The sequence below is a fragment of the Mchenga conophoros genome, linkage group LG3 (genome assembly GCF_057382185.1).
Source record: "Mchenga conophoros isolate Kocher_MC1m ecotype Shallow Benthic linkage group LG3, M_conophoros_male_GT1.1, whole genome shotgun sequence".
In the NCBI taxonomy this organism is placed as follows: domain Eukaryota; kingdom Metazoa; phylum Chordata; class Actinopteri; order Cichliformes; family Cichlidae; genus Mchenga; species Mchenga conophoros.
In genome coordinates, this window is record NC_140528.1 from 37274256 (window position 1) to 37301724 (window position 27469).

At 41.7% G+C, this 27469-nt stretch overlaps 2 protein-coding genes across 2 annotated transcripts in view; both read right to left on the minus strand.

The window, feature by feature from the left end:
* Positions 1 to 27469, minus strand: part of LOC146578490 (complement C1q-like protein 2) — a 107287-nt gene that overhangs the window by 25818 nt on the left and 54000 nt on the right. The gene's annotated exons all lie outside the window — the stretch shown is intronic.
* LOC146578491 (uncharacterized) lies at positions 4346 to 8296 on the minus strand. The gene is made up of 2 exons (XM_085268676.1): positions 7319 to 8296; positions 4346 to 7204 (listed from the first exon to the last, which is right to left on the minus strand). The coding sequence occupies exons 1-2, from the start codon at positions 7968 to 7970 to the stop codon at positions 6393 to 6395; spliced, it is 1464 nt and encodes a 487-aa protein (XP_085124802.1). The 5' UTR covers positions 7971 to 8296; the 3' UTR covers positions 4346 to 6392.

Consider the following 27469-nt stretch of genomic DNA (forward strand, 5'->3'; position numbering starts at 1 on the left):
CCCCACACATGTTTACAGACGAGTTAGAGAGCAAGAGAAGAAGAGACGGATTCATAAATGTCTTTGTTTCTGCTCTAACCAAACAATGCTGCTCTACAACTCTAGACTACCAGCCACAAAGACAACAGCTGGAGAAACATCTGTCTGCCTCTGACATCCACCAGCTCATCCATACAACAAACACACATCAACAACCAGGAAGCAGCTTCACCTCTGATCACACACTCAAGTCTACCTGGAGGATCAACAACACTCAGGGAGATGATGCTGATGAGTTTCCATGAGTTTGTTTCTGCCATGAAGCCATAACACTCGTATGTTTCAGTGTCTTTAATCGTCACATCCTTCAGAATCAAAGACACGTCTCCATCCTTCATCTGTCTGTCCTTCAGATCCACCCGGTTCTTAAAAGATGGATGCTGGTTGTCTGGAACAAAGTGACCATCCTGGTACAAAAGCAAATATTCTTTCTTCAGGTCAGCTCTCTTCCACTGCACAGCTAAGATGTTGTTGTTTGGAGCTCGACATGTCAGAGTGACGTCCTGTCCAGACTCAGCTGTGATGTTTTTCTGGTCTGAAAGAGGAAACAACACAGAGCAGAGAGGTTAAAGGTCAAAGTACAATTATGATCAGAATGGTTGACTTTAAATATTTTGTTTATTTCCTTTGACATTTGAGTTTTTAGTCATGTTGGATTTAATGAACCTCTGAACATCCAGCAGGTCACCAGTGACCCACTGAGGGGGAATTTTAGCCTCATGCTAAACATGCAAAGTGTCAGAAACTACAAGATGTTAGCTTCCACAGAACAACAACATGTGCTGATAATAAGTGAACATAATGTGTGAGAGAAAGCAGCCTCTCATTATAAGACACTGAGTCTCTGCATGCTGCCTTTATGGAGCTACAGCTGTTTGTATACACTGAACAAAAAGCTTTGTAGCTGCATCCTGACTCCTGACACTACAACACATCACACTGACACACACATTACACTTCTTTGTCTCTGTCACAGCTGGATTACAGATGTTAAGTGTCCACCCAGCCTCGTGTCTCCTTCACACACACAGTGGAAACTGTGTTTGGTTTCTAACTGGTATACCTGACCTGCTTAATGTGACAAACACAACAATGGCGTCAAAAACAAAGTTGAAAATTTTAATCAGACTTTTAAAGTCAGATTTAATTGGGTGTCCAAATCCATGGGCTGCATCTTCATGAGGACCCGGCCTTCCTGGTCTACGTGGGCTAGGTCCTCAGGAGCCTGGTACACCGAAGGGAGCGTCTGTGAAATTGGACGTTCTTGCCTTCTAGTTTTGTGTCACCAGATGTCTCAGTGGAGTTTAATAAACCCAGCCGTGTGCTCCATGCTATTTAAGATATAACAGGATACCGGCATAAATTCTCGATCATCTCACACTTCTGTTTAATCAGTTTTCTGTTGGACGTTTATTCAGCTGTGTGAAAACTTTAGAACTTTAATCTCAGCCAAACCAATTTACTGAGGAACAAATAAAATACTGAAAAAAGTCAAACAAAAACATTTTTAAGTTATCTAAGTGACTTATACATCGTGTTTACACTTGCGGTGCCCCTTGCATGTGACAGCCTGTTACAGCAGCTCTGGTCATTCTCAGTTTCTTTCTCCTCTTTATTTTCTCGCAATGTTTTCTAACTAAAGTATTAGCAATTAGATTCCGCAATCATGTTACCATTTTGTGCTAGTCATGGTCGTTTTTCTCAGTTTTTTTTTCACTTTTTTCACTCATGTTTCACCCTCAGCCAAACCAATTTACTCCGGAACAAATTAACACAGAAAAAAGCGAAACAATAACAATTTTAAGTTATCCGAGTGACTTATATATCATGTTTGACCCGAGTGGCGAAAGAGCAGGGGTCTGAAAACAATGAAGTACTACTCATGATGTCAGATCAGCATCCTGATGTGGCACACCTGTGAGGTGGGATGGATTATCTCAATATAGCAGATGTGCCCACTACCACACATTTGGACTGATTTGTGACCACTGTTTGGGAGGGATGGTTATATTGTGTATCTGGAATGAATTTTAGGTCTCTACGTCCATCCCATGGGGAATGGGAGCAGTAACAAAGGTGTTGCGTTTATATTTTTGTTGAGTGTATTTGAAGTTTACACAGCTACTTTCTCGCCTGAAAATGTATTATAAACTTATTTTGTGACCCAGAAAAAGTAATAAGAATAATGTTAAAAACTTAGTAGCAGCCACCATTGTTGGAAACTGGAATTGGCTGATCCGCGCTATGAATTCTGGTATAGGCAGGGCCATGAAGGACACAAAGGACCCATCCATTAAATTCAGGGAAAAGGAGTGCGCATTTGTCGGCTGCATTTGCAGGACTCTACGAATTGGGACAACCTTCGTCGCGTCACTGTGACGTATTCGGCCTACAAATGCGGCCTCAGGAGGATGCAGCCCATGAATTTGGACACCACTCAACTGTGATGAGATGAAGTGTGAGGTTTTGAGAAAGTGTCTGACTGCATTCATAGATGTGTCCTTTCAGCTGCTCACTCTGATCCAACCTTTGGTCTCTAAGAAGAGGCTTCAGGGAGACGTTTGCTACGTTGGACTGTAGGACCATCAGAAATGTGTGCAGTAACAAAACAGGCAGCACTGAAAGCAGCTCTAAGTGTTTGTGTTGTTCAATGATTTGTGCACAACAACAACAATGGGACCTCTCTCATCCATCAGTCACCATGTGGACATTTTTCTGACACACTTTGAAGCTGATGGACGTTTTGTGTCTGCACTAAGTACGTTTTCAGCAGCTATGGCACCGGCAGGATTCACTTTCACAGACTCACAACCACCAGCTTCACCCCTCCCCTCCCCCTCCAGCTGTAGGCTTTAACATTGAGTTTCCCCACCCATGTTTACAGACGAGTTAGAGAGCAAGAGAAGAAGAGACGGATTCATAAATGTCTTTGTTTCTGCTCTAACCAAACAATGCTGCTCTACAACTCTAGACTACCAGCCACAAAGACAACAGCTGGAGAAACATCAGTCTACCTCTGACACCCACCAGCTCATCCATACAACAAACAAACATCAACAAGGCAAGGCAAGTTTATTTGTATAGCACAATTCAACAACAAGGTGATTCAAAGTGCTTTACAGAGACATTAGAAACAAGAACAAATAAAAAGCATGATTTAAAATTGATTAAAACAAGCAAATAAACGAACTAACTAATTAACAAACAAACAAACAAAACAGTATATAAAATCAAAACAGATAAAATCAGAACAGTAGATAAAATCAGTAGTTAAATGTAAGTTTTGAAATTTAAGCTTAAAGTGTGGATTTGGTGCTTTATTCAAATGCAGCTGAGAACAGGTGAGTCTTCAACCTGGATTTAAATAAACTGAGTGTTTCAGCTGATCTGAGGCTTTCTGGGAGTTTGTTCCAGATATAAGGAGCATAAAAGCTGAATGCAGCTTCTCCGTGTCTGGTTATGACTCTGGGAACTGATAAAAGTCCGGATCCAGATGACCTGAGGGATCTGGAAGGTTCATACTGGGTCAGGAGGTCATTGATGTATTTTGGTCCTAAACCATTCAGAGCTTTATAGACCAGCATCAGAACTTTAAAGTCTATCCTCTGACGGACAGGCAGCCAGTATAAAGACCTCAGAGCTGGACTGATGTGGTCCACTTTTTTGGTCTTAGTGAGGACTCGAGCAGCAGAGTTCTGAATGAGCTGTAGTTGTCTGACTGATTTTTTTAGGTAGACCTGTAAAGATGCTGTTACAGTAATCAAGCCTACTAAAGATGAATGCATGGACTAGTTTTTCCAGGTCCTGTTGAGACATCAGATCTTTTATCCTTGAAATATTCTTGAGGTGATAGTAAGCTGACTTTGTTATTGTCTTAATGTGTTTTTCTAAGTTTAGGTCTGCGTCCATCACTACACCCAAATTTCTCGCCTGGTTTGTGGTTTTTAGATGTATAGATTGAAGTTCTCTGGTGACCTGTAATCGTTTTTCTTTGGCGCCAAAGACTATTACCTCAGTTTTGTTTTTGTTTAGCTGGAGAAAATTGTGGCACAACCAGTCATTGATTTCCTCAATGCATTTACCAACAGCCTGCACAGGGCCTCGGTCTCCTGGTGACATTGTGATATATATTTGTGTGTCATCTGCATAGCTGTGATAGTTTATTTTGTTGTTGTTTATAATCTGTGCCAGTGGGAGCATGTAGATGTTAAACAGAAGAGGTCCCAAGATGGAACCTTGGGGAACTCCACATGTGATACTAGTCTGCTCAGATGTGAAGTTACCTATTGATACAAAGTATTTCCTGTTTTCTAAGTATGTTTTGAACCAGTTTAGTACAGTTCCTGAAAGACCTGCCCAGTTCTCCAGTCGTTTGAGTAATATGTTGTGGTCAACTGTATCAAATGCTGCACTGAGATCCAGTAAAACTAAGACTGACATTTTTCCACTGTCTGTGTTCAGACATATGTCATTAAACACTTTGGTCAGAGCGGTTTCAGTGCTGTGGTTCTGTCTAAAACCTGACTGGAAGGCATCGTAGCAATTATTCTGTTTTAAGAAGTAATTGAGCTGTTGAGAAACTGCTTTTTCAATGATCTTACTTAAAAATGGGAGATTTGAGATTGGCCTGTAGTTGTTCATTTGTGTCTTGTCAGGATTGTCCTTTTTCAGTATAGGTTTAATTACAGCAGTTTTTAGTGATTCTGGAAACACACCTGATAATAAAGAAAAGTTGACGATCTGTAACAGGTCTGACTCCAAAGTCTTTGAGACCTTTTTGAAAAAACTTGTTGGCAGGACATCTAAACAGCAGGAGGAGGAGTTCAGTTGACCTAAGATGTCCTCCAGGTCTTTGCTGTAAATAGGTTTAAACTGTTTCATGGTATTTAAACAGTTTTTTGGTGGACACAGTACATATCCTGGATCTGCTGTTGATGTACCAATTGCTTGTCTAATTTTTTGGATTTTTTCTGTGAAGAATTTGGCAAAGTCATTGCAGGCCATGGTCGAATGAAGTTCAGCTGCCACTGACACAGGAGGGTTTGTTAGCCTGTCAACTGTAGAAAATAAGACCCGAGCATTATGGCTGTTTTTAGTGATGATGTCAGAGAAGTAGGACCTCCTTGCACTCCTCAGTTGTAAATTATAATTGTGAAGTTTCTCTTTATAAATGTCATAGTGAACCTGGAGGTTTGTTTTTCTCCATCTGCGCTCAGCTTTCCTACACTCTCTTTTTTCATTTTTCACCAGTGTGGAGTTTCTCCATGGAGACTTTTTCCTTCCAGAGATAACCTTCACCTTAATGGGAGCAATAGTGTCCATTACATTTAACATGTTAGCATTGAAGCTATTGACGAGCTCATTGACTGACCCTCTGGACAGGTCAGGTGTTAATGGGAAGACCTGGTTAAAAATTGCACTACTGTGTTCAGTTATACACCGTTTTGTGATCACTGTTGTTGATATATTTGTGTGGGCTGAGATTTTGCTTTCAAAGAAAACACAGTAATGATCAGACAGGCCCACATCAGACACAGTAACCTTTGAAATGCTCAGGCCTTTGGAGATCAGTAGGTCAAGAGTGTGTCCTCTATTATGTGTGGCCTCTGTTACATGCTGAGTCAGCCCAAAGTTGCCCAGAGTGTTACTCAGGTCTTTAGTCCCTTTGTCCTGAGGGTTGTCCACATGGATGTTAAAATCCCCAACAATAATTACACAGTCAAAATCAACACAGATCACAGACAGCAGTTCACTGAGGTCATTAAAAAAGTCTGTGCAGTATTTGGGAGGCCTGTAAACATTAAGAAACACAACTTTGGATGGGCCTTCAGCTGTAAAGCCACATATTCAAAAGACTGAAAACTTCCAGGAGATAGCTGCTTACATTGAAATGATTCATTAAATAAGACAGCAACCCCTCCTCCTCTCCTGCTCACCCTGGCCTCACTGATAAAACTGTAGTTAGGAGGGGTCGTCTCGATGAGAACAGCTCCACTGTTACTTTGGTCCAACCAAGTTTCAGTTAAAAACATAAAATCAAGGCTGTGCTCAGTGATTAAATCATTAATTAAAAATGTTTTCCCAGCTAGAGATCTAATGTTTAATAAAGCCAACTTAAGTGTTTTAGAGGTATTACTTGTCCCCTCGTGTTTGGGAGCAGTCTGTGGCACACAAGGTATGTTTACTATGTTTAAAGATCTTTTAGAGTGCAGCTCTCTGTGTTTTGACCAGGCCACATGTCTCCTGTCACCTAAAAGTACAGAGATTTTAAAACCTTCTAGTAAACAGGGTCCCAGCTTCTCCTGGGAAAAGTCACCACTGCCATAATCCTCACAGCCCGGACCCTTCACACATCACACATCAGACTGCGGAGACAGGGCATGAAGAGGAACTAAGGGGGGCGAGGCTGGGCAATGTGACTTCGATTGCTCTGTTGAGGGTGGGGCTCGATGGCGAACCTTTGGCCGCTCTGGTGGGGGGTTTATGGGGGACAAAAAGGGATTGGGACGGGGGGTAGATCTGAGCCCAGCATTGACCCGCTCCATCATCTCCTCAGTGAATTTCAGGTGTGGGGAGGAGGGAGAAAGGGAGGGTGATGGCCTGTCAGGGGTTTTGGGGACTGGTCCCTTGTCCTGGTCGTTGGTGTTGTTGAGAGAGTTGGAGGCAAATAGGGACCCCTCTTCTTGCCTTAGATGTCTCTCCTTTCTGAGGCTCTTCCCGGGTGGGGGCAAATGGAGCTCCTCCTCAAGGTTTCTGCTGGGCTTTGTCTGTTCTTGGAGTACTGTTTGTTCCTCTTTATGAGATAACTCCTCGTTTATCTCAGCCTTGGCACCAAGCACAGATGGATGACGTATGGAATAAAACAAGTTGGAGGTGAACAGTTTCACCCGTGACTTGTTAAAATTAAATCCATTTGCTTTAAACAGATGCCTGCGTTCCCAAAAAATATTAAAGTTGTCGATAAAATGCACTGAGTGGTCGGCACATGCTGATATAAGCCATTTATTCAGTGTAAACAACCTGCTGAATCTCTCGTCTCCTTCTCTGACCGGCGGTACAGGTCCACTGATGAATACAGCTGCATTCAGAGAGTTTACAGTATTTAATAATCCAGTAAAGTCCCGTTTCAGAACCTCCGACTGTTGTTTGGACACATCGTTTGACCCTGTATGCAGAACAATGTTTGTCACAGTTGGATATTCATCTGCAATTTGAAGAATTCTCTCCTTCAGGTTGTTGACCATATCCTTAGGAAAGCAGAGGACTTTAGTGTTCTTACCGCACATCCTTTGTACATCCTTTACGGCAGAGTCACCCACAATCAGAGTTTCAGGCCTAGCCTTTAGCTTTCCCTGTGGCCTTTCACTTTTCAACAGATTTTCAGACCTTACTTCGCTGCTTTTAGATGGATGGTTGTCCGATATAGATCCAGGGTCCTTTGATAGTGGAGCAAATCTGTTCTGCAGTTTCACATTCAGTTGTTTTGGAGGTTTGTTGTTATCCTTCCTATTCACGGTTGTCCAGTCCTGTTTCCTCCCGTATACAGGGGTAGAAGAGCTTCTCTGTCTCGTAGGAAGTGAAGGCCAGTCGGTTTCAGAGATTTCAGCTCGCTGTGCCCTGCCTGTGGTACGTCCTCCCCCTTCCAGGAGACATGATTTATGTCTTGGTTTTGCACCAAGACAGTCCAAGGGGGGATTATCACTTGAGGATTTATAATAATGCACAGAGTCTACTTTCTTGGTCATGTTATCTGTGCTCCTTAGCTGTGTACTAGCTTGCTCATCGCCATTGTTTTGAATCAAAGGCAAGGTTGTTTCATTTCCACACAGTCCATTTACCTCCACGTTTACTTCTAAGCGATGAATTTTTGTCTCCAGTACTGCAATCTTCTGCAGGAGGCTGTGGTAGTCATCTGTGGAGAGGGAAGGCATCTTGTTGCTAGTTACCCTAGCGGTTAGCCCCTTTCCAGGCTATTGAGGCTGTTCGGTGCCCAGACGCTGTAATCAGGCTTCAGCTGTGTCTAGGCCACAGACACACGGAGCGCTGAGGATAAGGTAACTATAAAAATGTTGCTGCTTCTGTTAAGAACACTTTAGTCCTAATGATCTATAAGTGTCCAGAAGCTATCGCAGGTAAGCCCATAAGGAAAAAAGGGAAAAAATCAGCATAAAAATCAATAAAAGAAGCAAAGAGCAAAGAGATGAAGCGTCCACACTCACAAAAGGGGAGGAGACAGAACCAGGAAGCAGCTTCACCTCTGATCACACACACTCTCAACTCTACTCACTCACCTGGAGAAACCCTGAGGTGGATGATGCTGATGAGCTTCCATGAGTGTTTTTCTTCCATGAAGCCATAACACTTGTATGTTTCAGCATCATTAATCGTCACATCTTTCATAATCAAAGACGCGTCTCCATCCTTCATCTGTCTGTTCTGCAGGTCCACCCGGTTCTTAAAAGATGGATGCTGGTTGTCTGGATCGAAACGACCATGCTGGTACAAAAACACAGTTTCTGGCAACAGGTCATCTCTGCTCCAATACACACGTCTGATGTTTGGAGCTCGACATGTCAGAGTGACGTCCTGTCCAGACTCAGCTGTGATGGTTTTCTGGTCTGAAAGAGGAAACAACACAGAGCAGAGATGTTAAAGGTCAAAGTACAACTATTTCCTTTGACATTTGAGTTTTTAGTCATGTTGGATTTATTGAACCTCTGAACATCCAGCAGGTCACCAGTGACCCACTGAGGGGGAATTTTAGCCTCATGCTAAACATGCAAAGTGTCAGAAATATGGCTGGTTATCGTCGCTGATTTCTAGAATCGATTCAATTCCGATTCACAAGGTCCCAAATTGATTCGATCCACGTTTCGATTTGATTCAGGGAAATTTTGCCTCAGTCAGAAATATTATAATTCTGATTATGTATCAGTACATTTCCATATTTTTATATATATAAAAAGAAATCTGACACTTGTGAGACTTTATCAAAAGTGTAAGCATCACAGCAGATGCCTTTGTGTCAAAGTAACTGAGGATAAAACACAGAAAAACATGAAGGCAACTTCTCTTGCCTGGGATTTTATATCAGATAACCTTAAAAAATATTCTGCAGTAGATCAAAAATGAAAGAAAACCATTAACATATGAACATTACCTGATGCTGCTGAAGTAAGGCAGAGCAAAGTTACAGAGGTTTTATTAGAGGCACAGCTAAGCGTTTTGCAATTTTTGCATAACTTTAAGTTTACATTTGTCCATTTACATTTGTTTACATTTAGCCTATTGAACGGCAGAAATTAGGTTTTCATTTTGGAAGTAAGCAAAAGGGAAAAAAACACAGCGGCCGACAGCGCTGTAAACAACGGTAGACTTGTGCGTAATAAACAAGCGAATAATGCAGAAAACAGATTTTTAGATGGGAAACTGTTCTTGAAGAGAGAGAGAGAGAGAGAGAGAGAGAGAGAGAGAGCTCTGCATGAAGTGTGATTTTTATCGCGGTGAAAGCAAAAAAGCAAAACTAATTTATGACGATGTTTATGTGAAGCGTAGTTTGGATCTTCTTTTGCTGCTGGTTCAGTCAATATTGTTTGGAGAGAAATAAAACCTGCAGCTTCAGAATCTATCGCAAAAAGGAATGAGCAGACTGAGTAGTACAAAAAAATGTTTGCAGTTACTACAGTAGTGCAAATTTTTTCCCTTACTATAAATACTAATAAAGTGAAGTGACCAGTGCAGATTGTACAGAGTACTTGTGAAGCTGCAGGGTAGCTTCTGAGTGCGTCCTGTGGACTGTGTTGTGTGTGTTTAAGTGTTGTGGTTGAGGTGTCGTATGGCTTGATGGGAGAAACTGTTTTTAAGTCTTGTAGTCCGAGCAGACAGACTCCTGTAACGTCTGCCAGGTAGTAACAAGGAGAACAGCTGATGTGCTGGGTGGCTGTGGTCCCTGATGATGCTGTGTGCTTTGCAGAGGCATCGTTGAAGACAAATGTCCTGAATGGCAGCAAGCCTCGTGCCAGTTTTGTGCTCTGCTGCTTTCACCACCATCTGTTTATAGCTATTTGGTGGTTGATGAAATTTTGTTTAACCTGAGATTCTGGCATTTCGGGAGAAATAAAATTATATCTAAAAGTCGATTCAGGATTTTAATGAATCAATTTTATGTTATCCAAGCTAGAATCGATTTTAATCGATAAATCGATAATCAAACCCACCCCCAGTCAGAAACTACAAGATGTTAGCTTCCACAGAACAACAACATGTGCTGATAATAAGTGAACATAATGTGTGAGAGAAAGCAGCCTCTCATTATAAGACACTGTGAGTCTCTGCATGCTGCCTTTATGGAGCTACAGCTGTTTGTATACACTGAACTAAAAGCTTTGTAGCTGCATCCTGACTCCTGACACTACAACACACCACAGACAAACTAAATCTATATGATAATAACTCATAAGTAATAAATATTATTCAAATATAAACCAGACTGATACTTTATTCCTCATTATCCCAGAAACAAATAGTTAAATCTCACCTGCAGAGGCAACCACGACAACCAGCAAAGTCCAGCAGAGTGATGCAGTTAAAGCAGACATGTCCGTGTTCTCAAGATCTGCTGATCTGACTTTTAGTTTGTTTAAGTGACCAAGTCTGATATTGATTCTGTTGCTCACTTAAAATGTGATTTTAAAATCTGAGATTACATTAAAGTTTCAAACAAAAATTTAATTCATCAACTATTGTAACAAATGTATTTCAGCCCGTCTACACTTGTCAGTCAACATATCGTAAGGAATTCAATATATAGTGTCTTTTGGTAGGTTGGGCTATGGGACGATCATAAATAAGTGTGTCATAACTAAAGCAATGGAATGTAAAGCAGGTCTGAGTGTTTAACAGGTTTACAGGTGCGGGTTTCTTTTATTGACATAAGCCTGTATATCTGGTAGTTTCCAGTAGAAGGCTCTGCCGGATTTTGTGGCTCACATGTGCCAGAATGTTCTCAGTGAAGGTTGAAGCAAAACACCGGACTCTGACGAAGTTAACATATTGCAGTATTTGGAAGGCGTAGCGAGGTACATGTTTTAAGCGTGACTTGATTATTTAGTTGATATTTCATTGTATTCTCTAGTTTTTGGATTTATGTTTAAGTTTATATTAATAAGACGCATCTAGGATATGTATTTTCTGTTTTCTGTTTCGTTTTCACCAGATACATGTATGTAAGTATCTGGTGAAAACGAAACAGATAAGTCAGACTTCATTAGCCGTGTCTTGGCCCAAACTCTGCTTCAGGTCACAAAATCAAGACTTCAGCATTACTGAGAGTTACAAACTGTCTGAATTCTTTCATCTCTACTAAAATGATCGCTGTGGCTACTATACCAGGTGTAACAATTAAGTTTAACATCCAGGTGATAGGTTTTGTATTGTTGATTGTCATTTATGCTTAGAAACATTTACTCATATATGCTTAGAAGTGTATAATCATTTGTAGATTGAAAGAATGTTTTATCTTAAAGGAGGTCTGTATTAACTCTGTGTAGAAAGAAGTGCATTCATTCCTCTAGAGTGTATCCTTGGTATAAATCACATACTCCCTAGGAGAGTTTATCTTTTCTTGTTGATTTATGGTATAGCAAGCATACGTATATCTGTTTAAGTATAAGAGCCTTTTGTTTAGATAAATCTGTTAGACTTCTAGGCGCCAGCGGTGGGGAGTCTTCACAGGGTCACATCTTGACCTCACGCAGATCTCTCACACACACACACACACACACACACACAGGCAAGGTACTCTTTGTGTGTATGTAGACGTCATATGTTAATGAACTTATGCATATTCATGTAACCTCAATAAAAGAACAGTGGTACGGGAGAACGGACGAGAGCAACCGGGTCAGGCGAGGGAACGGTGTCTGTCCGGTCTCTCCCGTGCACGAGTAACATGAAGAACTTTGCCTACTTCGTGTCTTGCTTTGCGGTGTAATTATATTGTCTTCAACGTTCCAGCGAATAGGTTTATGCTACAAACCTACCACCAGGGATCAATGAAAACGAATTTACTATATTTAACGGCGTTAGCAGGAAGTTAGCTCGCTAGTTTCCACCAAAACATGACATACCATGTTCTGACTGAGAGATTTTTTAAACTAATTAAAACGTACAGCTCTGCTACCACTTCCAACATAAATGAAGAGAGAAAACTAAACAGGAGTCACTTTTGTAGTTATACTGAAGTTGGACTAGCTGGTATATAATGATGCTCTATGTGTGACAGCCACACAGCTATGTTAGCATAATATGAACATAGTGAAGCTGGCGGAAGAACGCTATCTATTTTCCACTCCACAAAAGTTAACATGAGTATTCCCGATGGTTGGGGACAAATGCAATCGTATGGCAGGATGCACTTTAATGTTTCAGTCTATGGAATAGCTATTATATATATTTTGGTAATCGCACCAGGTCTGAAGGGGCTCTAGCGTAGACAGTTAATAATAAACAAACTTAATAATAAGTTTGTTAATAATTATTGACTTGGGTAAACATACACAGAGAAAGACAGTTATACAGGATTAGATCCGGTGTTTCAGATTAACTGGTGAGGATGAAACAGATGAGTATTAGGAACTGATTTTCCTTTGTTAAGAAACAATCACTGAAAATAACAGACTCAGACATTTATAAACATGAAAGTGTTGGATCGCCTGTAAAGTCAACACAGACATGTCTGCTGGAACCGGTTCACTCTGCTTCACTTTCCTGTTTGTTGTGTTTGTCTGTGCAGGTGAGTTTATTTAATTTGGTTTGTTATCATGCGTGAAGGAGTCATGAGGCTGGGTGGACACTTAACATCTGTAATCCAGCTGTGACAGAGACAAAGAAGTGTAATGTGTGTGTCAGTGTGATGTGTTGTAGTGTCAGGAGTCAGGATGCAGCTACAAAGCTTTTTGTTCAGTGTATACAAACAGCTGTAGCTCCATAAAGGCAGCATGCAGAGACTCACAGTGTCTTATAATGAGAGGCTGCTTTCTCTCACACATTATGTTCACTTATTATCAGCACATGTTGTTGTTCTGTGGAAGCTAACATCTTGTAGTTTCTGACACTTTGCATGTTTAGCATGAGGCTAAAATTCCCCCTCAGTGGGTCACTGGTGACCTGCTGGATGTTCAGAGGTTCATTAAATCCAACATGACTAAAAACTCAAATGTCAAAGGAAATAAACTGTTAGGTGTGGCTGTGTGCAGGTAGGAATAGGACCCAAGGTGCAGACTCCGGAGACAGACGCGAACTCAAAAAAGGCTTTAATTTAATACTCAAAATATAACATAACTGAAAAAAACTGAAAACAAAACTTAAACTGGAGAAATGACAGAACACACAGCTAAGTAAACGGTAGATCGCAACACAGACACAGAGAAACACAGGGCTTAAATACACAGAGGGAGCAATCAGGGAATGGGTAACAGGAGGGAAACACAGCTGGGACAAATCAGAACTGACGAGACCAATGAAGCGTAAACTGAACACACTGAGATAAGACACAGACCTTCAAAGTAAAACAGGAAACGCATAACACAGACTGAACAAAGACACAGGCTCATAAGCAGGCACTACAAAGGGAACAGAGATGTGGGAACAGGGCAGACACAAAACACTGACTGAACACGGGGATATAGGAACTTAAGATACACATAGACGCGAACTAGACAAGGGGATGCAGGTGATAGGGGAGACAGAGCAACTAAAGAAGACAGAGACCTAAGCCAAAAGACAGAACTCAAAGAAACCAAAAACTAGACAGTATAAATAATATCATAAACTCAAAAACCCTGGGTCGACGACCCAGGCATCCTAACATAAACAAAATATTTAAAGTCAATCATTCTGGTCATAATTGTACTTTGACCTTTAACCTCTCTGCTCTGTGTTGTTTCCTCTTTCAGACCCAAATATCATCACAGCTGAGTCTGGACAGAACGTCACTCAGACATGTCGAGCTCCAAACAACACAGTTACAGTTTTAAACTGGACAAGATCTGACCTGAAGCCAGATTATGTGCTTTTGTACCAGCATGGTTCCTCTGATTCAACACACCAGCATCCATCTTTTAAGAACCGGGTGGATCTGCAGGACAGACAGATGAAGGATGGAGACGCGTCTTTGATTCTGAAGAACGTGACGATTAATGACACTGAAACATACGAGTGTGGTGTGTTCATGAATGAAACAAGGTCATGGATGAACATCAGCTTCGTATAACTGGTTGTTCCTCCAGGTGAGTGAGTAGAGCTGAGTGTGTGTGTGATCAGAGGTGAAGCTGCTTCCTGGTTGTTGATGTTTGTTTGTTGTATGGATGAGCTGGTGGATGTCAGAGGTAGACAGATGTTTCTCCAGCTGTTGTCTTTGTGGCTGGTAGTCTAGAGTTGTAGAGCAGCATTGTTTGGTTAGAGCAGAAACAAAGACATTTATGAATCCGTCTCTTCTTCTCTTGCTCTCTAACTCGTCTGTAAACATGAAACTTAGATTACACAGGAAACACGTGATCTCACCCAAAGAACAGTCACCGTCCTGCTTTGAAACAACCAGAACAAAACAAAAGCACGTTTGCACTATTCCAGCACGGCTGGAGCACACACTGGCTGATGTGACAATTCATGGATATAATTTCCAATCTTTCTTTAGCTCCCACCACATCTTTAACAACCATGTGGGGTCAGGGGTCATGTTTGGCTTGAGACTTTTGAAAAGTAAATCATCAGTATCTCTGTGACCAGCTGTGATAAACTGCTGATAAATTAACACATTAATCTTTGTGCTTTAAACGTACCTGCCAGAGCAAATACATAACAGCCATAATACACAGTTTGTCTGTGTAACAACTGTAAAAAACTATTGTAAGGAGCTGGACTTCTTTAATTTTGTTTAAAACGTTTAATCCGAGAAGCTTCTTCAGTTCTAAGAGCAACTGGTGGATCTCCCAGATTTTTAAGCCCTATGGGAGTGTCCCCCAGGAGGGTCATGGAGCACCTGTTGATCCTATTGATCCCACCATTCTGATGGACATAGAAGAGCCACCTCCACAGGACAGGACTCAGCAGTCCATCTGCATCTAAAGGTCAAAGGTCACTCTTTCGAGGATGCCAATGTTCACATTTTGGACAGAGAGGACAGATGGTTTGAAAGAGGAGTGAAAGAAGCATCTATGTCCACTGTGAGCGACCATCTTTGAACAGAGGCGGTGGTTTACGACACCAACTCTCTGCCATCTATAATCCAGTTTTGAGATCCCTTCTATTGCACCCGATCCTTTTATTCCCTTTACTGAACAGAGACAACACGACTCAGTTGGTCAAAACTCTTAAATCATTCTTTTATTCATTTCTGGAAATGGAGATATGCTCAGGGCTAAAGCCTCCGCAAATCTGAAGCTTTACAAGCCAAAACATGTATGTAGTTTTGATAAAAACAACTCCTTCTGGGCTGACTAGTGTGTGTGTGTTACTTAGTTCCACTTTTTCTGTCTAGTTTCCTGTTCTTATTATATTGCCTCTGCAGCTCTGCACTTCCTGTATTTTTAAACTTCCTCTAACTTAAGCCTCTGTTGCTAAGGCCTGTCACGCTCTGACCTAGTTCTCGTTCACATCTGGCCTTGCTTTATAGAGGCTTTTATTATTAAAATACATAAAATAAGCACTAAGAATATATGTTTATTCCGTAACACTTCCCAGACGCCTTAACACCCACTCACATCCTGGGCCACCTGACCTCAGGAAATCACATGATAGGGTGGGCCAGGTTTCACAATGAGCTCACCAGAAACCCTGGCTGATTGTGACCTGATGAAAGATTTTTAATTTTGCTTAGTTGTAGCTTCATTTAAAGGAAGAAGAGGTTGTGAATTGGAGCCAACACAGGAAGAGAGATTGAAGCCATATGTGTAAAGGAATGTGGTGACATCCGGTTTTAAACAGACAGGCTGGCGCTCCCCCTCTCTTTCTCTCCTTTTATGGAATGTCTGCATTTCTATACATACCAAGTTATCTCCTGTTTCAGCTGACAAGCGAACAGTTTCTCCTTTTAAGGAAAATTATCAGTTCCATACATGCCACTCCTACTGCTGTGGAAACTTGCTTTAAGTATAAAGAAAGGACATTTTGGATGCCCTGGGCGGTCTTTCCTCTCTGTCTCATTTCTGTCCTGCACACGTTGCTGCAGGATGGATCGAGTGATGAGGGGGGATCGTCCATGTGTGCACATGTAAAAGATATCTTGAGTCTGAGTTCCTTTGCCTTCCACAATTTCTCCTCACATGACCCACACCTGTTTTCACACCTTGGCTCATGTGATTAGGTAGAGGATCATCAGGGGGTCCATGTCCCTCTTGGGGGGGAAACTCCCACAGAGCTTGAATCTGAATCACAGGTTCCGATGTTTCAGCCTCATAATAAACAAACACAGGTTCAGAGAGTCGAGGATTTGACCTTCCAAAAGTCTCAGACATGTTTTAACGAACTCTCAGTCTGCAAATTATAAAGAACAGCTGGATCAGTTTTAGTCATATTTAGTCAGATCATCCGTTTCCTTTGTTAAATTAAGAAAAATCCACCAGTATTTTCTCACTTTATACATATTGTGAATAGTTTGTATTAATCTGTTGTCCTGAACTAGAAGAGGAAACAGATTCTGTTCTGTTCTTCACTCATCACCTACCTGACAGCTGACACCTCACACCTGTTTCTCACCTGCAGGTCAGACAGGAGGAGACACAGAGGATGGAGAGAAGGAGGCTGGAGGGAAGGAGGCTGGAGGGAAGGAGACTGGAGGGAAGGAGACTGGAGGGAAGGAGGCTGGAGGGAAGGAGGATGGAGGGAAGGAGACTGGAGGGAAGGAGACTGGAGGGAAGGAGGCTGGAGGGAAGGAGGACGGAGGGAAGGAGACTGGAGGGAAGGAGGCTGGAGCGAAGGAGGCTGGAGGGAAGGAGGCTGGAGGGAAGGAGGATGGATCTGCTCGACTGATAGTTGGTCTGTCAGTTTCTGCTGTGCTTCTTGTTGTTGTTGCTCTTCTTATTAATCTGATCTGCAGAAAATATGAGAGGGGTTTTAGCACAAGAAAACAAAACCTGAGAAAAAAACGTAAAAAAACAATTGAAAGGTCAGAAAATTATTCAAAGCTGAACTCTGAGCCTGGTGTTGCATGAAGTCACTGTTACCCAGTGTGATGAAAAACAGATGATCAAGGACAGAAAGAAACTGATGATGCCTCATGTGACTTTTCCTCCTTAAGTCCAGCCCACTGGGAGACAGCTTGTACTTTGTTCTCCGTGGTTTGTAAATCCATCGTATCAAATTTGACAGAGTGTTGCCAATTTAGAGACTTTGTTGCAATATGTAGCGAGTTTTCAGACACCCTTAGTGGTTTTTTCCCCCCTAGCGACAAATCTGGCAACTTTTCTGGTGTTATTGGAGATGTATGACCACTGTTTCGCTCTTACAAGCAGCGGGTGCTGCCGTCTGCACGTCTGCCAAAGCGCTCACAGGCGGTCGCACACAGCAGTCGCCCCCAGCTGCTGTCAGCGCAGAAGATGTTCACGAGTCCAAACTACAAACGAATCGCACACGAAGCCGCTGCTTCCGCACTGACTGTGACGCAGGCCTGCAGCAGCGGTAGATTGGTTTGTGTCTAAACCAAATCGATGCTCTAAAATGCATCATTCCAATCATAAAGAATGAGGGTTGGAATTGTGACATAAAAACAAACAATAATTGCTAAAAGAAATGTAATTTAAATATGTAGTAAGTTCTTTTAGGGTGTCTTTTTTAAAAGACTTTATGTCTCTTCCACGATGTCATTTCTCTCTCCTACAGCGTCCGTTACAGTTACATACATTTGCTGATGTGATGACGTCATTTAACAACAGCCAATAGAAATTTCCCCAACTGAGGAGTCGGCAACACTGAGTAGTAGTTAAATCGGAAGTGTGCAGTCAGTTGCTTAAATCTTTCAGCTTTTTTTAAACCTTAAATTTAATTGAATCTCATCAGGTTTTAAACTCAGGTTCAGTTATTCTCTGAAATTAGCGACAGATTTAGACTTCAGAACAAATCAAAGAAGCGCTGGATGATCAGTAATAATGACACGGAAATGTCTGCCGTAACTGCATCACGCTGCTCCGCTTTGCTGTTTGCTGTCGTCGTCGTGTTCGCCTCTGCAGGTGAGGTTTACAGTTAGAAACTAAACTGAGTTTATCTGGCAACAATAGACCAGCATCGACTAGTTTACATGTTGTTAAGAGTAATAATAACAATGATAATAATATGGATTTAGTTTGTCTGTGTGGACACGTGGAAACATCTGTAATCCAGCTGTGAGAGAGACAAAGAAGTGTAATGTGTGTGTCAGTGTGATGTGTTGTAGTGTCAGGAGTCAGGATGCAGCTACAAAGCTTTTTGTTCAGTGTACACAAACAGCTGTAGCTCCATAAAGGCAGCATGCAGAGACTCACAGTGTCTTATAATGAGAGGCTGCTTTCTCTCACACATTATGTTCACTTATTATCAGCACATGTTGTTGTTCTGTGGAAGCTAACATCTTGTAGTTTCTGACACTTTGCATGTTTAGCATGAGGCTAAAATTCCCCCTCAGTGGGTCACTGGTGACCTGCTGGATGTTCAGAGGTTCATTAAATCCAACATGACTCCAAACAAGCTGCTGATTATTTCACATTTTACTTGTGAGCAACGGCACATTTAAATCTTACAAATATAGTTATTTGGCTTATATCGTGATATATATCGTTATCGCCTGAAATGAAAAAAACATATCGTGATATGAAAAAATTTATATCGCCCAGCTCTAGTTTCTGCCCTCTTGCTGTAATGTTCCTGAGACCAGCTGAGCAGAGTTACTAATCTGTAAGCAGTTTCCAAATTCCAGAATCACTGCCTGGATCGTTCTACAAACTTTGGAGGAACCTGATCACATTGTAAATTTGAAGTGCTTCATATATAAACATTGTAAATTATGTAAACAGTGTAGTTTGTTTGGCGTGACAGAGCTGTTATCACTGAATCAAAGGTTCAGATGTTTCAGCCTCATAATAAACAAACACATTTTCAGAAATTTGAGGATTTGACCTTCCAATAGTCTCAGGCATGTTTCAATGATAGTGATGTGTCGGTTGTGAACGAAACGGCTCTTAGAGCCGGGTCTTTGAAGTGAACGACGCGAGCCGGCTCCTTATTGGGAGCCATGATTTTTTATTTCTTCTTTCTCTCACCCTCTCTCTCGCACTTTTTTTCCACTTCACTCCATATGCGAGCCTTGTGCTTTGCACTGGGCAGAGGGGGGAGGGGCAGTATTTACACTCTCAGTTGGAGAGAAAGAGAGCCAGGGACTACAATGTCACATTAGAAAGGTATAGTAATCATCCACAACTATTTTTGGTTGCAGATGATAAAGGATTCAGAAAGTTTATTCATGCAGGCCCATATGACAGAGAATGTGCATCTTTTTGTTTTCATATTTTAATTTATATTTAATTGTGTTGTGGTTTGCAGTGTTTTGTGTTGTTTCACTTTAAATTTGTTTAAAAGGAAATAGCTGAAAATTTAAAGTTAAAAGTTTATATATTACATTTTATGTGGAGTGAATAAATAAAAGTATATTTACGGTGGTCCCCAGAGACAAAGCACGTACAAACTGCAAAACACGTCAAAACACGTACCAACTCCAAAACACGTACAAAACACAAACAGAAGTGCTCCAGGATACTCGGGCGCAGTGTTGAGCTTTTGTTACCCAGTGGCTACACAAGCCAGGATGTACCAACGACCGGATTTGGTGTGTGGTAGTAACAGGTAAATTAACAATATTTTATATTATTTGAATATATATGAGTGCTTGTGTATAAATACACACACAATACACACATGCTTTCAATTGTGTAATTTAAGTGATCTAGGTAGCTCTGTTTTGGAAGTTCAGTTAACGCTAGAAATGTGTTTTGGAGTTTGTACGTGCTTTGTCTGTAGGGGCCATCGCATACATTTATATATAAACATATATAAATAAAACCACTTTTTTTACATTAGTTATCCCCTTTGTGCATAATTTTATATTGTTGTTAATTATAAATTAATTAAAGCAACAAAACAACCTGAAGAGCCGTTTGAGAGCCGAAAGAGCCGGCTCTCTAAAAAGAGCCAGAAATCCCATCACTATTTAATGAGCTCTCACAGATCTGCATATCAGCTGGATGAAACCAACATGACATCCGACCCTGAACGAACTGTTAGACCTGTTATCCACATAGCAAAATTGGTATGGCCCGGATCTGGGCCACACAATGTGCTTACACATGGCCCACATACCACAAAGAATGACGGCCCATGTGTGGCCCATATCTGGTTTGCCAAAGGTGGCCCACACATGGGCCAGCACATAGCCAGTTGCAGACACACTGGTGGTCCTTTGCTGGCCCATGTGTGGATTACCTCTGGCAAACCTGGTCTGGGCCACCAAAGGGCCGTCATTCTTGCGGTATGTGGGCCATGTGTAAGTTGTGTGCAGCCACGGGCCACTTGCAGACACACTGCTGGCCCTGTGCTGGCCCAGAACAGTTTCAGATCTGGCTCCAGATGTCAGCCTAATGTATACCTTAATTAAGCCATGTAATAACAACATGTGCAAAAGTATGTAAGTGCAAAAGTAACATGACAAAACTCTGTTCAGACAGGGAATGGAACGATTCTTATACAGCATTTTTTAACTCTACCAAATTACTCGAAGTGCTCTATGCAACATGCCACATTCACACACTTTCTCTTAACTGAGTGCTTCCGAACTACACATACACATTCACACTCACGACATGCAGAATGGAGAAGCCAGGGATTGAACCACTAACTTTCCGATCAATAGGTGACCTGCTCTACCGCCTGAGCTACAGCCACCCGCTGGCAAAGATGAGTAAACCCTCACTAGATTTTGGACAAAGTGTACACTCACAAACCTGTCAAACCTGCATCTGAAACGTTGGCTACCATAGCAGTATAGTATTGCACCATGGCATTTAAGTTTTCTAACTAAAATAGGAAAATAGACCTGGCGCACATCTGGTTGACATACACTCTGCCATGACACCAGTCAGTCAGAAGTGCCAGCTTGATGCTGGATCCCAGCCAGGCCTGTTTTCTATGGGCCTGGGCCACATACACAAAACTATGATCGGGCCAGATATGGCATGCCATCACATAAATAGTGCCTCATTGCCAGACCTGGCGCACATACACTCTGCCATGACACCAGTCAGTCAGAAGTGCCAGCTTGATACCGCATCAGGGCCAGACCTGCTTGCTATGGGTAGGTGTTTTTTTTTTTTTAATTTTTTTTATCTTTTATCTTTTTATGGTGAAAACAAGATTGCAGACTGCAGTTTGGGTCAGATCCTGTTTTTCCCGTTTTTAAACAAAACAGCAGAAAAATCCACCAGCATGAACATTTTCTCACTTCATACATGTTGTCAATTATTGTTTTTTAACCTAATCTCCTGAACTAGAAAAGGGGATGGATTCTGTTCTGTTCTTCACTGACAGCTGACACCTCACACCTGTTTCTCACCTGCAGGTCAGACAGGAGGAGACAGAAATGAACTGTGAGTCAGACGATCTAAGGACAGACACCAATGAACTTTCCTGAACATCCAGCAGACATCTCTGATGATCATCATGCTCACACTCAGACCAACAGTGTGTGTCTGTGCTGTCAGTGACTCTGAACTACAGTTTATTCATCTTCAGGCTGTTCATGAGATTTACTGACACAAAGTCAAACCGTGTTACAAACATACATGAATTATTATGAGCTCTAATGTCAGGATCAGTGAGTGTTTTTGTGTTGGTTTAGGTTAGGCAAATTAATTATTTTATGTTGGTGTGATTGTTTATTAGCTTCATGTGACTTTTTCCTCCTTAAGTACAGCCCACTGGAAAACACTTTGTATAAAAAAAATCTTCTCTTTGCCTGACATTTTTTTAGTTTGTAAATCCATCTCATCAGACTTAAGAGATTTTACAAACTGTTATAGGGGTGTCCAAATTCATGGGCTGCATCCTCTTGAGGCTGCATTTGTAGGCCGATTATGTCACAGCGACGTGCTGAAGGCTGTCCAAATTCGTAGACTTCTCCGAATGCAGCTGACAAATCTCTTCTCCTTTTCCCCGAATTTGAAGGATGGGTCGGGTGTGTCCTTTGTGGCCCACCATATCCCAGAATTCATAGCATGGCCCAGCCAATTCCAGTTTTCAACAATGTTGGTGGCTACTAAGTTTTTAATATTACTCTTATTACTCTTTCTGGGTCACAAAATAAACTTTTAACATATTTTCAGGTGAGAATGTAGCTGTGGAAAGTTCAAATATCTGCTCGGTTTATCAAGATATCACATATTTGCAAATGTTTGAATGTATGGTTCATACAGAACTTGGTCAGTGACACTCACATAAACACATGAGTACATTACATTAACACATGAAAGAACAACAGTGTGGCATTAATCATTACAGCAGTAAGGTGTGTACTTACCTGACGGTGTGAAGCCTCCACCTACATGACTGAAGTGCTCCACCCTGCTCGACTTTTTTACTCCTCTCTCTGTGGCCTTCTTTAAACAGCCTCTTGGTGTTTTCTGTGTTGTTTGGTTCATGTGTCCACTGTGCCTTTATGAACACTGTTATATCTCTGCAAAGGAAAGGGCATTTTTTTAAAGACAATGATAATGAGGGAATTCTTTCTGTGAATGAATGAAATATGAGCAGAATGTAAGGGCAAATAAAGCGCCTTGAGGTGACTTTTGTTGTGATTTGGTGCTATATGAATAAAATTGAATTGAATTGAATTGAATAAAGATTTACACATATACCTGTTGAATGCGTTTTTTTCATTGTTTTTGTCCCTGCAATCACAGACAAACCTCTATTTTTGAAGTGCCTTTGAACAACTAATATAGAATAGAATTCAACTTTATTGTCATTGCACATGCACAGGTACAGGGCAACGAAATGCAGTTTGCATCCATCCAGAAGTGCTTAGTGATATAGATATATTACAATATATATTAGCAATAATATAGATATGTAAGTATATTACAGAAATGGGTCTATTATGTTATAATATACACGGTATGAAGTATGTTGTGAATATTCTATAACTATAAGTATGTACAGGCTGTAGTGAGTACAAGCTATGTACAGGATATGAACAGGATATAAATATGAAAAACTATACAGAATATGAAATAACTTTACAGGAATCTGAGATATACAGCTATACAGAAATGGGAACTATGCAAGTTGTAAACAGTTGTAGGGTTAAAAATTATCGTATGTACAGAATGATTATTTACACAGAGCTATACAGTAGTGCAGTTAAGATAAGTGAGGGTGTGGATAATTTCTACAGAGGCTATATAAAGTGCTAGTGGTTGTGAGTGGTGGTTCACTCCATGTTATTATTGTGTGTTTGAGGGTACAGTTGTCCATTGTGGGTGTGTGTATGTTCAGTCCATGTGTTAACGTGGGTCAGATGTCAGGAGGCAGAGTTCAGGAGTCTGACAGCTGTGGGGAAGAAGCTGTTCCGGTACCTGGTGGTCTTAGTCCGGAGGCTCCTGTGGCGCCTCCCAGAGGGCAGGAGGGTGAAGAGTCCATGTGATGGGTGACTGGGGTCTTTGATGATTTTCCCAGCCCTTTTCAGACACCGCTTCCTGTAGATGTCTTTTATGGCAGGAAGTGGTGCTCCGGCGATGCGCTGGGCAGTTTTCACGACCCTCTGCAACGCCTTCCGGTCCGAGGCAGAGCAGTTCCCGTACCAGACTGTTATACAGTTGGTCAGGATGCTCTTGATGGTGCAGCGATAGAAGTTCACCAGGATGTCTGAGGACAGGTGGTTCTTCCTCAGAGTCCTCAAGAAGAAGAGGCGCTGGTGAGCCTTCTTGACCAGCTTGGAGCAGTTGGTCGTCCAGATGAGATCCTCGGAGATGTGGACTCCCAGGAACTTGAAGCTGCTCACACGCTCCACAGCCGTCCCCTTAATGTGGATGGGTGGATGTGGGTCAGCATTCCTCCTGTAGTCCACGATGAGCTCCTTGGTCTTCTCGGTGTTAAGCAGCAGGTTGTTTCTGTCGCACCACTCAGCCAGACGATCCACCTCCTCCCTGTAGGCGGCCTCATCGTTGTCACTGATGAGGCCAATCACCGTGGTGTCATCTGCAAACTTAATGATGGTGTTGGAACCATCAGCAGGTCTGCAGTCGTGGGTGAAGAGGGAGTAGAGGAAAGGGCTCATCACACAGCCTTGTGGTACACCGGTGTTCATTGTGATGGTAGATGAGCAGTGGTTATCCAGCCGGACATGTTGGGGGCAGTTGGTCAGGAAGTCCAGTAACCATTTGCAGATGAGGGAACTGATGCCCAGGTCTGTCAGTTTCCTGATGAGTTGTGAGGGGTGGACATCTTCCTCTGTAATTGAATGCTGTGGGTAAACATGGCTGCTCTGGATTTACATCTGTGGATGGATCTGTTGATAAAATTATGAACCTGTATCTGCTGTGCGGACAGACCGATCACTGGAGTATTGACTGGATTAGTGAGAATGACAGTTTTAGAATAAAGCCAAGAGTCACTGACTGCAAGAACACATCAGGTATTCAGCAACTTCCTGTAAATTACAAGAAATCCAAGTAGAGGAGAGCAACTGAGTACACTTCCTCTTTGTGATGGAGGTGATTTTCTTCTTTATATTGTGTCAGATAAAGTCTGACAGCTTCTCTTGAATTCATTTCATATGCTGTTTTTTCACAGATGAAACCAGCCAACAGTAAATCAGATGCTTTACATTAACTGCACATGACATCCATCTGTAACCACTTCCTGTTGTTCCCAAACCATCTCTGAAATCCTCAGAAACTTAGAATACATCTCCCAGTTTTTAGGTCAAAACAGCTTTGAGCAGTAATCAGCAGGATTCTGGTGAACAGGTGTTGAAGTATAGGATGGAGCTCAGACTATTCTGGTCACACTGAGCAGTGACTGTTTGCTCATCTGCATCTGGACTTTGTACATGTTTTTTTATGTTAAGGTTATTTTTCATGCTGTTGTTTCCATTCATGTGTTCATCAGGAGCTCTCCTCTCAGTACTAAAAACACTATGTACACTTTGTTCCGGGAGCACATGGCACACGCCAAAACGTACTCCCTGGCGTCCTTGTCCAAGGAGGGCCACCAGAAAAATCGCAGGAGGAAGGTGATGGTGTGGCGGACGCCTGGATGACAGGTGAATCGGGCAGTGTGGCCCCAGTGGAGCACCTGGGCGTGGACGGCAGCAGGGACAAACAACCGCTGCTGACCTGTTGAACCAGCTGATCCAGCCTTTTGTCTGAGCTGGAGTCAGTCACACAAACAGACTGAACAGGGTGTGTTCTGTGCAGCACCTGCATGTAAAACAGAAGCAAAGCTGTTCCTGTGAAATGAAAGTGAAAGCCTCTCTGAGCGTCTCCCTGTAGAAAATGGAGGCTGAGGTCATTCAGATCACTCAGCCTGCAGACAAATGGAGGAATGTTTGAGATGTGCAGATAAACAGTCGGAGCTTTGTGTCGGCCCCTAAGGGCTCAGGGCCGTCCTGTAGTCATGCTATCAAGTGCATGACGGCTCTCTGCAGACACTTTGATCCCTTATTCACATTTTCTATAAGTCTGCATAGAGACGATGTAGATTTGGATTTCTTCCCCTTAATAACAAACACCTCTATTGAGAAACTGCATTTGGGGTTTTTCCTTGTTTAACATTTAAATGTGTTTGATCTGAAACATTTAAGTGTGACAACATTAAAAAAATAGGAAACCAGGAAGGGGACAAACATTGTTTCACACCTCTGTATGTTTTTGTTTCCTTTCCATCTTATGTCCTTATATGTTGTTTGTTTGAAACTTGTGATTTGTACTTTAAAGTTTTTAGACTGAGCTCAAACACATAAACTACTAACTGTTCAGACATTAGAAATGAATTGTTCCTCTGAGTATTTTAAGCTCCCGTTGTGTTGCTTTTGTGTGCTGGTGTCACTGATGGCTGCTGCTGTGACAAAAAAGACACAAACAATTTGATTTAATCAAAAATCACTCTGGAAATACTCAGAAAAAAGACAGTTCATGGTTTAAAGTAGATTTACTTTAATACTCCAACACTGTTATTAAGTTGTCCAGTCTGTGTATAACAGCACTGCCTGCATGAGGTCAAACTGGATCATTGAACATAATGTTTCTTGATGCATGCCACTAGAAGAACAGTGCGCTGGTTTCAGTTATTGTGCAAATGTAAAGTCCAGATGAACAGAATCTACTTTTTTGGTATTGCACATAACAATTTTCATCCAGAAGACTTCATTAGACCTTCACACATGTCTGACCCTGATTTATTCCAAATTTTAGAAACTTCAGAGCATTTCCAAAGTCTGCTTCCTGTTTAATGATTATTATTATTGTTATCACTATTATTTATTTATTTTATTTTGATGTGTCATTAACTTTTATTTTTAGTTGTTCAAAGTGTTTTTTCTTTGTCTCTGTGCTTTATGAAGTTATCAGGGATGAAAAATGCTGTAGAAATGAATGAAAAGCCCAAACATGGACTCACCTCAGTACTAAAAACACTATGTACAGGACTTTGTTTGGATTTTGCATAGATGAAAAAGATGCAAACTGCTGACCTGTTGAACTGGCGACCCAGCCTTTTGTCTGAGCTGGAGTCAGTCACACAAACAGGTTGAACAGGGTGTGTTCTGTGCAGCACCTGCATGTAAAACAGAAGCAAAGCTGTTCCTGTGAAATGAAACTGAAAGCCTCTCTGAGGCTGTGTTCCAATTCAGGGTCTGCACGCTTGAAGTACGCATTCCAAGTGCGGTTACGTCACCGCCACGCGACGACGGCTGTCCCAATTCGAAGTGTACTTCAAATGCATACTCCAAATGCGCCGTCGATTTCCCCAAATATCAAGCGTGGTCCGGTGCACGCTTCGTGGTCCCATATATCCCACAATTCATAGCGCGGCGGTGGGTGTGGAGAATTGTGCCGCAAAATATGGCAGACGGGAGCGGCCGAAGAGGTTGTTTTTTTTTTCTTCCAAACTTTATTGAACTTATAAAGCGAACAGTCAGTCATTCCAGTTCAGTTTGTACAGTAGACATACAAGGCAAATAACAGTAACAATATACAGTACAATGAAATAAGAAGGATAAATAAATAAAGGAGAAAAAAGAAAAAAGGGGGGAATGTGACAGACTTCATAACAACTTTGTACTTGAAAGTTGTGACAGCTCATTCGTTAAACATTTCTGAATGAATTTCAATCAATGATAAACCTTTTTTATTGG